This window comes from Corythoichthys intestinalis, chromosome 14 (genome assembly GCF_030265065.1).
Source record: "Corythoichthys intestinalis isolate RoL2023-P3 chromosome 14, ASM3026506v1, whole genome shotgun sequence".
In the NCBI taxonomy this organism is placed as follows: Eukaryota; Metazoa; Chordata; class Actinopteri; order Syngnathiformes; family Syngnathidae; genus Corythoichthys; species Corythoichthys intestinalis.
In genome coordinates this window covers 50,413,922-50,432,149 of record NC_080408.1, presented here as the reverse complement: position 1 = coordinate 50,432,149, position 18,228 = coordinate 50,413,922, and the positions used below count along the sequence as shown (strand labels likewise).

General features: G+C 39.8%; 1 protein-coding gene across 2 annotated transcripts in view; it reads right to left on the bottom strand.

The window, feature by feature from the left end:
- Positions 1 to 9,047: 9,047 nt before the first annotated feature.
- LOC130929707 (ephrin type-B receptor 1-B) overlaps positions 9,048 to 18,228 on the bottom strand; it is a 423,699-nt gene continuing 414,518 nt past the window's right edge. For both annotated transcript variants that reach the window (XM_057857112.1, XM_057857113.1), the window contains exons 16-17: positions 15,370 to 16,558; positions 9,048 to 9,441 (exon numbers count right to left, since the gene is read on the bottom strand). In XM_057857112.1, the coding sequence (XP_057713095.1) occupies positions 16,450 to 16,558 (109 nt within the window). In that variant the 3' untranslated portion in view covers positions 9,048 to 9,441; positions 15,370 to 16,449. The remainder of the gene's footprint in view (positions 9,442 to 15,369; positions 16,559 to 18,228) is intronic.

Below are 18,228 nucleotides of genomic sequence, written 5' to 3'. Positions count from 1 at the left end.
CTTCTTGCACCTCCCGAACGCTATTTTATGCCATCGGAGTTAGTCCGGCTTTTGTCATTTCTCTACCCCGGCTTCGGAGAGCGTAAACAAACCAGGAGGCGTGACAGCTAGCCGACATGCTAACCCGTACCGAGCGGCGTTTTCAAGTCTTATTCTCGCCTATTGAAGTGAAAAATCACACAAAACTACCCCGGATTATGTCACACGACAGCGGGGTTGTCGACTGTCTTCACCGATCGGAAACTCCCCGGCGGCGAACAAGTTACAGCTCATCGTTCCCCTGCTGCAGGCAGGAGAGCTCGTTTGCCAGGGAAGCAGCTGGAGAATGATCGCCGGACAAACGGGCTGATGTCGGATGAGCGCGTAGCTGCCCGAGCCAAACCCAAGGTTAGTCGTCTATTGCCGGGCACGCGAAGAGCGCAAAGGGGGCTGAAAAACTGGACGAGATGGAGAACTGCACGAGCATAAGCCGAGTATAGCGCTCCCCTGGCGGGCACGCGAAGAGGACCAAGGGCGATGTGCGACAAGCCGCCGTATGTCGGCCGAGTGGCCTTCTTGGTGGACAAGGACCATTGTCAGCCCCACAAAATGCAAGCAACCTCCTTATTAAAACGTGTGCCATAATCCCAGTATTTTACATAATACAAAACACGATGTTTACTCACTTCCTCCTAAATCCAATGGTCTCACAGGTGTCGGACATGTTTTAGTCAATCTCCGTGGAACTGGAACTTTTTGAAACCCAAAAAGGCGCACATGCCTCTCACTGGTGCAGCAACAAAACCCTGCAGCACATTTGGATTGTGTGATGCGAAAAACAAACGAATTAATCCGCAAAATAAGCTGAATCCGCAGTTCATCTGCATGCTATAAAGCAATGCTGTATGGTTGAGATGCTGACCTGGGTGACGTCACATTCGCATTCCTCCTCAATCCAGGAAGTCACTCATTTTTATGGTGCAGGATTCAAAAAATTGAATATATAAATTGATCGTTTCCACACACATCCAAGTGGTCCATTTCATTCAGGAGCATAAAATACCGTGAAATATGAAATAAGCATGCTTTTTGCTTTCCTAGGCACCTTAAGGACAGTTAAAAATGTCATTTTTCTATGTTTGTTTGACCCAAGTGTCTTCTTCAGAAACATGATTTATTATAGTTCTGTTCTGAATCCCGTAATTATGATGAGATCAGGCAACGTAATAGCACCAAATAGATGATCAAGGTGTATGAGGTGTGTCAGAACAATTCCAATGTGGATGTGTGCGTTGAATGATGTTTAAAATCCACCTTCTAAAATAATGACGTTTATTCTTCAACGTTGGCATGACAATCAAATCTGCACATCTTCAAAAAGATCCTGCGACATTTGCTTTGTTCAGTGAGAAGACACAAGAGTGCCAGCTCATACATTGATCATCTGAGAAGTACACGGCTTTCCCTAAGCCACCTCCCCAATCTCCTGACCTGGCGCCGTGTGATATTCAGCCACAAAGGCTCCCGGTGTAAATGAAGCGGTAGTAGAGAAGGCAGGAAATGTGGATTGGACTCTCGGGAGTTACTATAAAGGGGAAATAGTTGTAGTTTGAAACTTGGACTTCAAAATAGTGTTCCAAAAATGTCCAGTTTTTAAACATAAAATTAGAAATGTTACCTTTTTTTAATCAACCTTTTATTCACAATAGCCTATACATATTAAAAATGCTTGTAAAAATACAAGCTAGTGACGATGCATTGCTGTTTTCATGTGGCATTGTAATCAAGTATGTTAAGCACAATAAATAATGGAGTTGGACATGCTTTCCGTTTCCTCAATTTACGATTTAACGATGAGAGCCAGTGAGTATTGTGTATCAAACATTCGAAAAGACAGAACATTGGCTGTTTCCTAAATCTAGTTGGCGTCCTCTCTTTTTTGGCTCAGCCGACTGTCTGCTACAATATGTAGCCAGTCATCAATCATTTACAAGTCAATAAAACAGTCGCGGTTGAGCGGGAAGAGTTGGGACACATCTTTTGACTCACCTCATCAAGCATGTCATTACTTGGGAATATACTTTTCAGTCTGACAGAAAACAACTTCAACATTACCTACTGGAAACTAAAGTTTACAAGATAACACATACTTTTGGTAGGTGTAGAATTCTAGACAAAAAAGTAGTGCATGTAAGTTGATTTTTCAAATTTGTGAATTGGGAGATTGGTTTGTCTATACAGTATATGTTAATTATAACATTTACTATAATGTAGTCTACATCTTTAAATACTGTTACAAGACTATACGCAACATATTTATTAACTATTTACTGCTCTATGTGTTTTGAATGATGAACCATCCATCCATCCGTTTTTTGTTGTTGTTTTTTTATGCTTTATGTTGAAAACTTCTGGCATTCGTGTGGAGTCCATTTAATTTGACACTAAAAATCAACTGGAAGGTATTTTGTTCTCTTTCTATAACTAACCTATATACACCACTTATTGGTGCTTTATGAGCCCTTATTGAGGAATTAAGGGGCGGGGGGGGGGGGGGGGGGTGGAGGGGGATGTTTGCATTTACAAATGGCCATAAATTTGCTATTTGTACTAACACTTGGTTCTCTATCCACTGTAATGGTTTGAATACACTTTTTGATTAATTGTTCCGTGGCTGCCACCATGTATTATGCATCTGGCGGAAAACACTCAAGTGACTTGACGTTCCGCTCTGAGACCCCATTTTGGCCAGATTTCAAAATTGTCCAATATGCATGTGTGATACATATTTGGAAAGCTTAAAATCTCAATTTTTTTGAGGGAAGAAAAATTTTGAACAGGCGGGCATTTAAAAAAAATTTAAGTTTAAACAGCAAAACCCTAACTGGAGATGAGAACACGCAAGAGCAGAATTAAAGACGCCACGATTTTATCGAGATATTTTCGCGTACTTACCTTGTTTTGATCCAAAAACTCCATGTAGCATGTATCACCGAGTGTCAAGACACAGATGTGAATGGCCACAGCCGGATTTTGGGGGGATTTTATGGGTGAAACATAGTAATATAACAAGGGTCGCGATGCATCCAAAATATTGGGGAAAATGAGACAGTAACGAAAAAAAAATGCAATTAAGCGATAGTTATGAGGTAAATGTCCGTGACGTAATTTGTTTAAAAGTTAAAAATATGCAAGTGAATAATTTTTAAAGTCGTTTTATTTTTTTTTTTTAAACTAAATATGAGACATCAATTAATGATTCTAAACTAAAAATGACAGACATTTCGAATAATAAATACGATTGCTTACCTTCTTTTTATGGCTAAGATGAAACAAAAGCGGTTGCCTGACGTCTGTAAACAGGGGTTTCCAGGGTAAAACGGACAAATTAAAAATAGTTCTTAATGCGCCATGAATCTGCTCTGGCAGCATATAGACATATTGTTCTATCAAACGCAACAGTTCTTCTGGCTTAAAATACAGCAGTTTATTTTAAGGAGGGTTGCAAGAGCAGAAACTGCTTTTTCAGCCTTGTCTGTGTTTTGCGCCATATATCAGGTATACGTGTGCATGTCAACGCGAAACTATCCTCTGAACGATAGCTCTCGGAAAAGTTTTTAAGTCAGATCTCCTGCATCTCGAGGCAACACTGAAGCTAATCTGTTGAACACCACGCCTTAACCCAGTCATTCTCAAATGGTGGGTCGCGCAATGCAATGCCGGGGTGAAGCGGATGTGACCTTGGGGAACATACTTTTTTTGTCGTACTCGAATAAATTGTAATTGCACATCTACTTAGTGTGTGGCAGTGGTGCTCTCTTTTAACCGAACAAGAGCACACAGCTAAGAATAGGAGATATGAAGTGCATTGAACACAGTGTTGCAAACTTGACGAGTTTCTTGCAGCTTTTTTGTCAAAAGCGACTAGCAACAAATCTAGCGACTTTTTCTGTTTTATTTTTTTTAACTCATTTTTTTGCTTCTCCCACGACGTTATTCCTCTCTGACCAGTATGTTTACTGTGTCTAAAAATGTTGGCAGCGGACCCATGGTCTAATGCACAGGTGTCAAACCGATTCCAGAAAGGGCCAAGTGGGTGCAGGTTTGCTTTCCAACCAATGAAGAGGACACCTTTTCACCAATTAGATCTTTTACATGTGTAATCAGTTAAACTTTGTCAGTTGCTGCTTGTTTCAGCAAGAAGTTCATTGGTTACACTCTCTGCGTTGTATCGGTTGGAACAAAATTCAGCACCCACTTGGCCCTTTCTGGAATCGGTTTGACACCTGTGCATGAGACCATGGGTGTCCAAACCTGTCTTCAAGGACCGCTGTGGGTCCTGGTTTTTGTTTCTACCAATCGAGCACAGACAGTTTAACCAATGAAGTTTGTGCTAAAGCAAGCAGCACCTGACTGCAATCAACTGATTACACTTGTGAGACACCGGATTGGTGAAAGGTCGTCCTCATGATGGGTATGAACAAGAACCCGCACCCACTGCGGCCCTATGTGGAATAGTTTGGACACCACTGCATTAGACCCCACTCACATTAATAAGCCACTTGATTTCTTTCAGCGAAAACATGCCAAATATTACCATCAATCATCCCGCTTTGTGAGTGTTACATCAGTAAACCAGCAAGCACTGTTAGCATGATACTGTCTGCAGTAAAATTAAAATCTGTCCCGCTGTCTAATGAAAAATGTTTTTGTTCCATTCTTTGTTTTTCAGTCAAATTGTTTGGCATATTGTACTTGTAGTTAATGTTGTTCATTAATCTGAATTATTATTTATTGATTTTGTAAAACTTAAATTTTTTAGTAGCAAATAGTCAAAAATGTAGTAGCCTAATTATATATACATATACATATGTATATGTATACATATACATATGTATGTATAATATATATATATATATATATATATATATATATATATATATATATATATATATATATATATATATATATATATATATACACACACATATGTATATATTAAGTATATGTTTACAGTTTGTGTGTGACTTATCTTTTTTTTTTTTTTTAATTCAGGCATATTGATGTGATGCTGTTTTGGAATGCTCACCAAAATCAATTTAAGGTGCCTGTTACAGCACAAAAAAATCTTAAATAGCATTATTATGTAAATTAAAATCATATTTTGGGACGATTCGACTATAAACAACAATTTGGCAAAGCACAGATGACGAGAAATTAGTCTTTAATCTGCCGTTTGGCCCCGGCTGTCAGTATAGCGCTCTAGCATCCCCAGCTGGAGGATGACGTCAGCAGGGTCATGATTTCATCTGATTTAGAATTCAGCCCATTGAGGGGGAAGATTCAGAACGAGGAAACTGCGACAGAGAGCAGCAAATGTCATGATTGTCTCAATCTCTCTACGCCAATATTTTTACACAATATTGTTTTTATCTAAGTATTTTTCCCCAATTGCTAAATAAATGGTATGGTCATGACAAATAACAGTCTTGTGCTAAATGGAATACGAAACTTTTGCTTTTATTGCCTGGTATGGAGGTATCAGCCTGAAAGAGAAAAATGACATCAACCACATTGTTAAGGTGGCTAGTAAGATAATAGGTTGTCCACAGGTCTCCTTAACTGATATTTATGAGAGGCGGGTTATGAGGAAGCCAAATGACATTCTTGACTGTGCCGATCACCCCCTTCATTGTTCATTTGAGGTTCTCCCTTCAGGCAGGAGATACAGAGTCCCTAGTTTTAAGTGAAACAGGACAAAGAACCCCCTTTTATCAAGTTCGATTAGGCTGCTAAATTTGCACAATTCTCAATGAATTGAACATGGGATGTGACAAGCCGCTGGTCGTCGCCTGAATGGCCTTCTCGGTGGACAGGGAGCATTGTCACCTACAAAATGTAAGCCACCTCCTTATTAAAACATGTGCCATGATCCCAGTATGTGACATAATATAAAACACGTAGCTTACTCACTACCTCATCGGTCCAATTGTCCCACACAGGCATGAAAATGGGTCAGGGGTTAAAAAGGTGAGAAAGGTGTGGAGGAAATATGTTCCGGCGTTCTGCCAAAATGTCCGCCGTCGGCAAAACGTCCTACATGTGGCGAATTTCACCATTGTAATTTTTCACATAAGGCTTAATATTCGAGTTAACGGGGGTTTAATTAGTTGAAGGAGTTGATTTCAACCACCATTGACTCGCGCTAGCTTAGCCACTCCGGAGCCCTGAAACTAACAAATAACTGTCAAACTGCACAGAATTTGTTCAAATCATTTCCAACGACTAATTAAACCCCGGCTAACTCAAAGATTAAGCCTAATGTAAAAAATTCTGAACTTCCCCTTTAAAATAAAGACCATTGAATATGGCCCTTAAAATGTTGTCTATAAAAGTTTTAGAGCAATAAAACAAACAACACAAATGAATAAAATGAACAGGAATCCTTCAAAGTATTTCATAATGGGTCCAAATTATTTTTCGAACAGATCATGTGACTATAGAACCTTAGAGACAGCCGTTTGCATTGCTTAGCCAAAACTACAGCTGAGGAGGCAAGATGGATATTTAGAATTTCTTTAAACCTAAGCTTTCAAAACCCTCAACAACAACTGAGCTTGAACCGAGGATTGAGCACGAGCAGTATCAAAAAGTCCTGGCTGTCGTGTTACCTGTTGTGCTGTAATTCCAAGTGGTGCTTGAATTGGATGCTTATAGCGGTGGACAGTCTTTTTGAGCCAGCGCAAAGTTTGCACCGCACGGAGATATTTTTGTTATCTTTACTGGACAAAAATGTGAAGTAATGGCTGTGTTTCCAGTGTGCAAATGCAGCCGTTTGTAGTATATCTCCTGCCTATTTCATTGCATCCTGGCGAGGTAGCAAGGCTATGTTGTTTTGGCCGCAAACTCCCAGCGCTCACGCATCATGGTAATACACGTGACCCTTTTTGTTCCATCCCCGATTAAAAAATGTGACATGTGATGTCACTCCCATGACTACAGTATTCTTCATTCTACACACATTATGGGGCAATAACAAAATAGTAACGCACAGGCATCAAGGAAAGTAATTTTACTCAGATTACTGATTTAGAAAAATGAACGCGTTAGATTGTTCTTTACTGAAAGAAAGTAATCAGATTAGTTACGCATTACGATACCGCGTTATTGACAACACTGCTTTTATATTACCGTTAAATACACAAGCTTGACGCTACCTTAACGGGAGCTATTTTTTCACCGGACGCTCCGGCAGTGTTCAACGCAAGCTGCAACGAACGGCAGTAACTTTGTCATACCACAAAATATGAAAACGAAAACCATTACTCACTAAATTCAATATGCTGGCAAATGCATTCATCTAAAAACAATTGGGAGTGATACTTTACCTCCTCCAGCGAATGTGAATTTGTGCTTAGTACAAGATCATCTGTCGCAATTAGCGATCTTTGACGCTCTTTTTTTTTTTTTTTTTCCCTCGCCGCATACAAACTTGTTTCTCTCTCAGCGGCTGTGATTAACCTCAATGAAGTTGCTCTCCTAACTAAGCCTTGCCTATCATTCGTCTTTGTAAGTTTTTAGTAACTTTGTGTATTGAATTTGAAAGGAAAATGTGTGTTTTGTTTTTGACGAACTTTTTCATGAAGCTAAACTGTTGAAGCTACTCACATGTGGAAAAATACGAGTGTACAACGTTTTAAATGTACTCATTGGGTATATTTCAGTTACCACGATTTGAGAGATCAATAAATTGAAGAATTTACGCCTTGCGTTTGGAGTGCTTGTTTTTGGGTTTGCTGGAATAGCGTCACTGACACACGCAGCATCAAACAGGGGAAGGGCTAAGCGCTGCCGCGCCAAGCTAATTCTGGCTGCATTTTCGACACATGAAAAATAACGAATACGTACTACTGTATGACGGAAAATTTTAGTGGTTTTGTAACCGCGACGTTTTCATAGCATGGTAATCCGTGAAGGTAACTGGCACATGCCTACAAACGACCCCCCCCCCCCTTAAAATTTTTCTCCTCGGATCTACACGATTCACGTAGGTCATCCTTTTTGACTTCAAAACGGCGAATTTCGCCGAAAGGTGAGAGATTTTCATGCCTGCCCACAGTTGTCCGACTTGTTTTGGCCAATCTCCGCAGAACGGGAACTTTTTGAAACCCAAAGAGGCTCACAGGCCTCTGCCTGGTGCAGCAACAAATGCCTGCAGCATATTGCTGATGCGAAAAATAAACAAAATAATCCGCAAAATCAGCTGAATCTGCAGTTGTTCTGCATACTGTAGTATTGGCTGTATACTGAAGATGATTAGCCCGCTGACGTCACATTCGCATTCTTCGTCAATCCAGGAAGTCACTTATTTTCATGGTGTGGGATTAAAAAAATTGAATAAATATATCGATCGCTTCCACACACATTCAAGCGGTCCATTTCATTCAGGAACATATAATACCGCGTGACATATGAATTAAACATGCTTTTTGCTTCCTTTCTTTTACAAACAAAACAATGGTAATAAACTGATACTATATTGAAAGTTCATCTACATTACTTTTTTCTGTCATGTTAACAAGGACATAATGTTATGCAAAGGCTTAATTAACATAATTTTATAGACAAATAATCTTCTTTACAGTGGCGGCAGAGAGTTGGGGGGGCAAGCGAAACGTTTACGTCTTGAGAAGCACTGCCCTAATCAAAATGACTACCAAGATTGAATGTTATTGCATGGAGGTAAAAACATTCAGAATGACCAGAGTTACAAAATGTTTTGCTATAGCTTATTATATTTTTTTCTAATAAATTCTCATTTTGGCATTTTTGACTCATATCAGATATTAAATCATACATTTTCTCTCTAGCTCGGATTATGACTGATGGCTCCATTATTACTTGAGAAGACTTAAAATGTAAGACGTCAGTTCTTTGTGAAAGTAAACACATCAAACATTGTGCTGTCAAGCCGGCTGTGAAATAATGGTAGCCCTCCCACCTCTGTTCTGTTAACATATGAAACTGTGAATTAGTCAATATTAATAAAACACATGCACATCAGGCCATTAGGTGATGGACTTGTTTTGTCAAGGCGTTTATTATGTGCATTTTCGTACAACAGTTTTCAGAAAGTTACAGCTTACAAACTCTTGGACGTGTACTTTGTCACAATTTACAAGTGTGGAGCTATACAGAAACGGACGAATAAAGGGAGACAGTCACCCGCATACTGTGTACCTTTGCCAATATACATGTCTGTACATAATCAGGCTCACATACACACACAAATAAACAAATGTGGACATTAAATCCGTAGTGTACCATAGAATGGTGAGAGGTCGTGACTGGTTTCCTGGCAATCATGGGTCGTCTTTCTAATTGGCTGCCTCTAATGGTCCTTCAGTGACTTCAGAGTCCTTTCCATGCACGTATATAAAGAGTGTCAAGCCTCTAAGAAGTCTGAAAAAGAGGACAAAAAGGGAGAAACTCCATTTTAGAGCATGATCAAGGTGAACCACCTCTCCGACCTATAAATGACAAGTGTGAAATAAAGATCTTAAGGTGATTTGTCACTTTACAGTGCCGTAAAAGACAAGTGTTCATACACCTTTTTCATGGCCATGTTCAAGCAGTTTTAAAGGTTTTTCAAGATCAACGTTCCAGTTTTTCCAGGAGTTGTGTGACAAAGTATTGAAGTGGTGATATATCGTGATACTTTGTATCCCAAAAGATTAATGATATTCTCTTGCCAAGAATAGATAGTTCTAACATTAGTTAAAATGATGGCATTAAATTTCATTAAAAATTGTACAAATAAGTAGTAAATAAACCACCAAACTAGTCATCTGTATATTAAAAGTGATAAAAATTGTAATTTTCTAAATAAAATTTGGAAGTACACAATAAGTTAAGAATTTTTGCTTTCACTAATAGTTTTTTACAAGGGTGACAGAGCCGATGGGATGCTAGTAGCTGGCTACGCGCTACTGCTAACCAGACAGAGAAGAATTAACTCTTTTCCTCGTAAAATGCCGACCCTGAGCCTTACCAGAAGAGCGGTGTGAACCTTTGGAAGGCTTAAAACCTAAACCAGACGCGTTTTGGTAATTTTTCTTTTGTATAAATGCTTATTTTGAGAAGTTTGTTTTAGCTGAGCAACTATGCAATGGCACATTCAGCTGCCACTGTTAATACTATGAAACGGAGAATTATATGTACATGTCATTGTTGGTATTTTATTTTAATGTAAAACTGATGCTGTATTTTATTTTGTGACTTAAGTTCATTTAAAGTGGAAAATCTGACGTATTGTGAAAAAATGGTTGACTAACAGCTACTTTCGTGCCGCCATTTTAAACCTTGAAATACGGCCCTCTTAACAGCAGAGGCACTACATAATCGTTTTAAAAAGGTGCCAAAAAAACCAAAACAAAAGGAACCAACAAGTTACTACCACAATCTTCCACTGGAATAGTGTCTCTGTTAACTCAATGGCTGCCATTAACAGTGCTAGATGCCCAATCCATTCAGACTGGCAGGGGCAAATTCATTTAATTGGAAGCATTCGCAGCCAGTCTTTTCAATTTTCAGGAAATTAACAGGTAACTTCCTGTTCAGTTTGAGTCAGTCCTCATTCATTTGGGGAGGTTCCTAGGACACTTCCTCTTCTGTTTCCTCAAATCAACAGGAAGTGACCCAGAAATGCCTCAAAATCAACAGGAAGTGACTAAAAATTGGGTAATTGAACACTGTATCTTTGAATTTTCAGGGCATTTGAAGTCACTTCTTGTTGGTTTTGAGTCACTGCTTTTTGATTTGGGACAATTCACGGGTCACTTCCTTTTCTGCCACCCAAAATAAAAAATAAGTGACCTATAAAGTCCAAAAATCAACAGGAGGTGACTAAAAACCAACAGCGAATGATCTGAAATGCACCAAAATTAAATTCATTGGTTGCTATTGACCACCATAGATGTCCAATTCGTTTGAACTGAGAGGGTGTCAGCGAATGAATGTTCACCCTCACAGTTCAAACGAATTGGACGTCTACTAGTGATAAACTCAATTATTTCCTGACCCATGTATCGATAATTATTATATCACCATATCCTGAGATAATCGTTATCGTTCCTGCTTCTATTTTCCAGTAACTTCTTATCAGGCTATGTTATGAATTTTTTTTTGTTTACAGTGAGGCAGAAATAAAATATAGTGCCATCTCACATGTGCAAAAACGTCTATCAAAATGTTCCACTACCTCGAGAAAATAGTTTGAAAGGAGCTGGTTCTGAAATCCCCTGTGAGGGTGTGTTTTCGGCAGCAGTGAGTGTTTTGTGGCACACTCTGAACACATCCTAAAGACTAATTCAAGCAAAACGACCGACATTGTCTGACACTGGTATGCTACAGGTGTGCAAACACCCCAGTAATGGCGGCCAACCACTAGAGGGCGACGTCTCCAAATCTCTACTCAGATTAGTCAATAGTCATAGACTTTAAAATGATACTGATGGTCACCGTCCTGCCACACTGCACCACGCCTTCAAGTAGGGAGCCGTCCTACACTCCGCTTCAGTCGGTCGCAGTAATTCTCCGACGCCGGATTTAGGTTGAAAAAGTACGAAAGCTGTACCGCATACAAACAGGAAGGATTGTCTCAGGAGCGATTTGTTCGAGGATTCAAGATTATTATTATGTTTTTCGCACCATGCACGCTTTTAAAATGTTGTGAAAAAAAATCAATGGGAGACATTAACCGCTATGGCATTGGCGTCATAATTCGCAATATTTACGTAAAATAAAGGCTAACTGCCCGATTTTTTGCTTTTAACCTAGAATTGAGACTGCTTCACGTCCATATCTATAGAGAATTCAAGGATTTAAGCATTTATTCCCACAAATCTCAACGTAAAAAGCTCTTTGTGTCGATAAGGCAACGCCCCTGTGGCTTAAAGACTAGCAGCACATTTGACATATTTAAGTAAAATAAATGCTAACATCCCGTTTTTTTTTTGCTTTTAACCAAGAATCGAGACTGCTTTACGTCCATATCTATAAATAATTCACAAGAACTTTCAACGCATAACGCTATTTTTCTATGTTTCCACTCGGTCAGCTTTGACGGAGATAGGCCTCCTATTAATCGGCCCCGCACCCCATGTCCCGTCAATATCATTATGAAGTCTATGCAATAGCAGAGGTGCTGGCATTGTGATAGCATGGTGTTCAGTGGATAGAGATACACGTCAAGTGGAACCTTGATAAATGTGCTTTCTTGTTTTGGACAAAGGAAGAATGGCTCTCAAACCTCTAATTGCTCAGCTAAATATAATCTTGTTGTTCACAAGAACAACAAAAAAGTATTCCGTTCGCGACAAAACTAGTACCGCTCTAGCTAAGTGGCTGTTTTCTTGTATGACAAGTGGAGTCGATCAAGAGCCAGGCGGGTAGGCCGAGTCCTAGCGGCGAAGAAGTCGATCAAAGTGGCCACCAGCTGGATGAAACGGCGACTGGCAAAGAGGAACTAGTCGTGCGATAAAGGTATTGTTCTGAATTTGTGTGAGTGACAATGTGATGCGGGACATCAAGTGAAAGCAACCTTCGAAACGAGCGTTAGCAGTAATGAAGCAAATTTATTTTATTTGCCTTGATATAATCATTTATATTTTTAGACAGGGTGCTGCAAAATATTCCGTGCTTAACATGTCAAAGCATTTTCAAGGACTTAATGCAAAATTCAAGCATTTTTTTAAACCTTGAAAACACAACAGTAAAGCAAGCATTTTTAAGGATTTTAAGGACCCGTACGAACCTTGAAAAGAATTTAATGAGCTATGTTCTGGTGTTTCCCTCATGTCCTCTATGGCCGGGATCCCCAACCACCGGGCTGGGGACCGTTACCGGTCTGTGGATCAGTTGCTACCGGGCCGCGGAAAAACAATAAATAATTTGTTAACTACCGCAATCTGGCCTGTCTCTCTTGACTAGATTGGTGTATGTCACCCTCAAGTGATTGGCCACCATTACTGGAGTGTTTGCACACCTATAGCAGACCAGCGTCAATATAAACACTAATGTTAGCTGCTGTTGACTGTGTGCTGCGGGCGGCGACGTCTTTGGCCAGCTTTTTTACGGGTAAAAGGCAAGCTGCTGAGCCAGAAGCGGAGCCTACAACCAAGTCCATTCTACATATTATGTGGCTAAAAGCTAGCAAATGAGACAACAAAAGCGAATGCTGTGACAGAATCATACTTCGTGGCGTATCGAGCCAAGAAACCTTTCACAATTGGAGAAGAACTTGCCCGTGAGCTAGGATATTTTTTGTCAAGTTTAAGGAGAGGCCGCTGTTTAAAAAAAAGGTTGATTTGGCATATGTTGAGTTAGATTTTCCCTGCACTTAATGTTTGTTTTTAGCCCAATTGTGTTATTTTATATTTAATGTAATTTTCAGCCACACATTGGCAGTCAGTAAAAGAAAAAAAAGTCCGTAGTGCAAAAAAGGTTGGGGATCACTGGACTACATATAGATTAAAACTCAGAGGGGGTCGGTGTTTGGTTATTGACCTGACCTCTGCATTTATCACCTTACCCCAAGTGAAATTTACAGTTTGAAACTGACAGAAACAAACGGAGGAAACGGCGAAAATAGGATTACAATGTTTGCGTAATGAACACCATCCCATTCACATGCTCTCGTGTAGACAAAGCAAACAGATGAGACTGAGCCTGGATGAGGTGCTAATGCATTCTAATTGAATCCCACTGCAGGTCTTCATGCCAATCTTAAGCAGCGTTGGAAAACACTTTTAAACGCCTCACTTTCCAAAGTGGATAGAGACAGGCATGAATGGCAAGTTTAATTGTACCTTCTGCCATTTATTGGAAGAGCATTTCTTCATTGCTTGCCACTGTATGTCGCTTTAACTATATGTAACTTTAAAGAAAAATTCAGTCAAAAAAGATCAATTCCCAAGGCACTCTTGGGAGTTGCTTCACTAGAGTATGTAAATACATTGTGTATATTTCTTTGTCAAATCATTCCACAACACTGCCAAATCAAGTTTTGGCAAGTGAGATGAGTGTCATGTATGCATGACACTAAAAGCCTCTTTGCGCTCATGCAAATATAAACTCAACTGGACTGCCGTCAGAATGGCATCAGGCATTTATGCTCTGGAAAACCACAGTACTGCCTTGCTCTGATTTTACGCCTCACTGTGCTTCTCAAATTTGCAAGCCCACCCCAGCTGGTGTGGTTACAAGCAACACTCATAACATATTTACTGTACTTAACTTTGAAAAGCCGTTAGACGTTAACTCATTATCTGCAGAAAATGTCCGTAAACTGGAATCCCAAAATTGATGTTTTTGTCAAGTGAATAATACGCTTGCGAACAACTGATGGCAACGTTGCATCGTTTTGTTGAGCTTGCCAAAGCTTTTGAGTTGAAATTAAACAATGGGTAAATCTCAAATACAGTGGTACCTCTACATACGATCACTTCGACACACGATCTTTTCGACATCCGACGTAAAATTTGAGCCGCCATTTGTTTCTACATCCGACGAGTTGCTCGAAATACGACGACATGACAGCACTGCAAACGAACCCACGGTGGATTTTCTTATGTGAGAAATCAACACAGTTTGGAGAAACAAGGAAAAAAGTGATCCTTACCTTTGAAATGAAGATGCAAGTTATAGAAAAATATGAGCTTGGGGTGCGCGTCCCTGAACTGGCTCAACAATACAGCTCCATGGTCCTCTTATGACCACCGTTCGCCACTATTTATAAGTTAAAGTGACAATTATTATTGTGGTAACATTGCCAAGGAAATCGCCAGCTTTGTCACGTTTTTATCATTTATTTAAGAACTTATCCAACACAAAACGCTCATTGTCTTAAGCAGTTGACTGCTCTCAGGAAAACGAAAGTATTATCTCTACCGCACCGACCTATCTCACTGGAGACGTCACCTTCGCGGTGCGTTCAGGGACAGTAAAAAGTGTCCGCCATATTAGAATCCGATTCGTTACATTATTTTCAGGAATAATTATTAATTCTTCTTCTTCTTCTTATAAATAAATAATTCAGAATAATATAACTTATTTGTTTTTCTATGTTTAATTGCCATTTGTAACAGTGCCAGCAGTATTTATTAAGAATTTAGTGTATGTTTTTAGGCTTTGGAACGAATTAATGGAATTATAATGTATTCCTATGGGAAAATCCTGCTCGACATACGACCATTTCGACTTACAAACAAGGTCCTGGAACGAATTAAATTCGTATGTAGAGGTACCACTGTAGTTCCATAGACATTACAGAAAACACTATTTTGTGGGTCTTACGCGATGGAATTGAATGAGTAAATGGTTGAAACTCACCATGAGTCTGGTGGCGGCCAAAACGAGGAGGTACCTTCCTTCCCTTTTTTCCTCTGTGGATGGGTGCACCTCTAACAAACACGAGGAATAAAAGAATAAAACTGTACAAGTAAGTGCTCACCATCAATGGACAGCATGTGTACACCCACATTAAACATGATCTCCAGTAAGATGTTTTTTTGGAGAACTCCTACACAGCAATTTTCTTGTAGCTCTACAATACTTCACTTTTTTTTTTTCTTTCTTTTGACATATCCATCACGAAAAGGTTGAGTCAAGAGGTGACCCTGGATCTAGAAGATGGACAATCCCCAAGTTCATTCTTAAAAGTGATCCAGGGCATCAGAGTAAGCTACACATTACATGTGTCTAAGCAGTCTTTGCCAAAAATGCAAGCGGAAAGTCCTGTACATACACATTCAATGAGCATCACCTTCAATATGAAGGTCTATTATGAAAGATATAATCATATTTAGCAAGAAATAAACATTTACTGTATATATTCTGAGCACAGGCGAGGCCTCGTACCCACGACTCTACAGGTAGCGTACAAAGCAAGAGTGAGCTATCTTGCTACAGAGATAAAATCAATGACGAAAAATGTAAGACGCTCAGCACGGCGCGAGCGTAACAACTGTACATCCCTGTATTCTTCTCCCCCTAATTACTCCTACTAGTGATCACTTGAGTATTCTACCACTTATGTATGGCCACGTCAAGGCATCTTCATTGCACACGTGTTAAAAAATAAAACAAACGATAAAAATCACAGATCACATGTTGTTTCTAAAATAGTCCAGATAACATAGAGGTACAACATAAGTAATCCCGATTCCTGTTGAGGAATTTTGTGTTTTGCGCAACAGTTTCCATTGTCGTGTGTCAGTTGTGGACCCTGAACTCCTCCATATGGATTTTGTAGGTTTGGAATCGTAGACCCTGGTCTCCTTGTGATGATCAGATTAAGACGACAGTCTCGACCCTGGCGCGTTCCGACAGATCGGGGATCATTCGTGGGACGCTGCCATTGTTGTCAGTCCTCCGAATGCTGCCCGCTCCGTGGCCCGGCGCCCCCTGTAGTCATGCTATAGCGGTGGGGGACTGGCTCATCTGTACCCTCATGGACTGGATGTTAGTGAGGATCTTCTTTTGGTGGCCGGCTAATGTCACGCCTATTCGCAGCAGGTCCCTATTGGAAGAGAAGGAAATGAGAAAGTTAGAAATTTAAGGTTTAAACAAGAGTTGCTCTTTGATTTTATGGGTTTAATCACTAATGCAACCACACTTGTAACTGAATTTAACAGTACAGCAAATTATCATTTTTGAAAGTCGTTGAAATGTCAATCCACTGCAGCTTCCAAATACAGGTAGTCCCCGGGTTACAAACGAGTTCCACTCCTACGCTGGCGACGTAACCCAAATTTCCATGTAAGTCAGAATTAACCCATTAAGTACCCCTAAATACCCACCAAATCTCAAAACAACTATCCAAAAACATGAATTATACGTCTAAGTCTTAGCTAGACAGTGAGCTAAGCTCCAAAATTACAAGCTCAGCTCGCCAGATCCCCACAGCAATCACACCCGCTTGTTGTCAGATGGGTGAGCGTGGGACCAGTTGCCGATGAGTATCGTCAGCAGCTTACTAAAACCGGTCCTCGGCCTCACATCATCACCAGATCAACAACTCACCTACAGGCATGTGGCCTTCAGCTAACAAAGAATCTTGTAATCCTGATACTGACCTCACTTTTGTGTTTTCCCCCTAGATCCTGTACTGGTTGCCTGGCAAAACACCTGACTGCCCGTTCACCTGTTCTATAACCAAACTGCCTACCGGATTCTTTGGACACCATCGAACACTCCCTCTCATCGTCAATGAATTAGGTCCCCTTTTACCCCAGAACCTTAACAAATACAATATGTTGTTTACAGTCTAAAAATGGGTCATCTTTAATGTGGAGTTGCTTGTTCCAATTAAAATATTTTGTGAAAAAACAATGTTGTATTGTTGTATGTTTCAGTAATATGTTAGCATTAATAAATTGCATGAAAAAGAAGTGTTGTCATTATTGCTTTGAATAAACAAATTAAATTTGCAACATAAACACATTAAAGTATGATGATGTGTGCCATATCCGGGCCATACATTAATGTAGTGTCTGCTACTTTGGACCAGTTCTGGCCCAAAACTGATGCTGATCCGCCAAGTGACTCCTTACTGAGTGTGGGCCATTGTTCAGAAAGACACTGGGGCGGATACGTTTTACGAAGTTGGGCCGAAATTTGCAGTACATTGGCCCCATGTCCGCTCCAGTTATATTTTGCTATCTGGGAATGTAAGTGTGGTTTGCTGACTTTATTCAGATCCTAACGACATCAACACTTGCAGAATGAAACTAAAATAAAAATGGAATTAAATCAGTTTCATCTTCAATAACAGCAATTCATATTAGCGTTTATAACTAGCTGCTGATACTGCAGTAACAATTCACACAAACAGTATCAGTTAGTGTCCGCACATCATCCAAAAAAAATCACATAAACCCAGCCCAAGTATTTGACCACAATTCAAAATGCACAATATACAGTACAAAAGGTGTTATATACAGGTGTTGCCTCTGTGGATGGTTCACAATCAACAAATGTGTGTGCAGGCTTTTTTTCCCCCTTTCTCTCTTTCTGTATCGTTTGCATTCTTTGTTGAGGAGACGTAAGCTAGTTGGCGATTATGCTAATTAGTAGAGCTGGGAATCTTTGGGCACCTAACGATTCGATTACGATTACGATTCAGAGGCTCCGATTCGATTATAAAACGATTATTGATGCACCCCCCTCCTTTTTATTATTATTTATTAT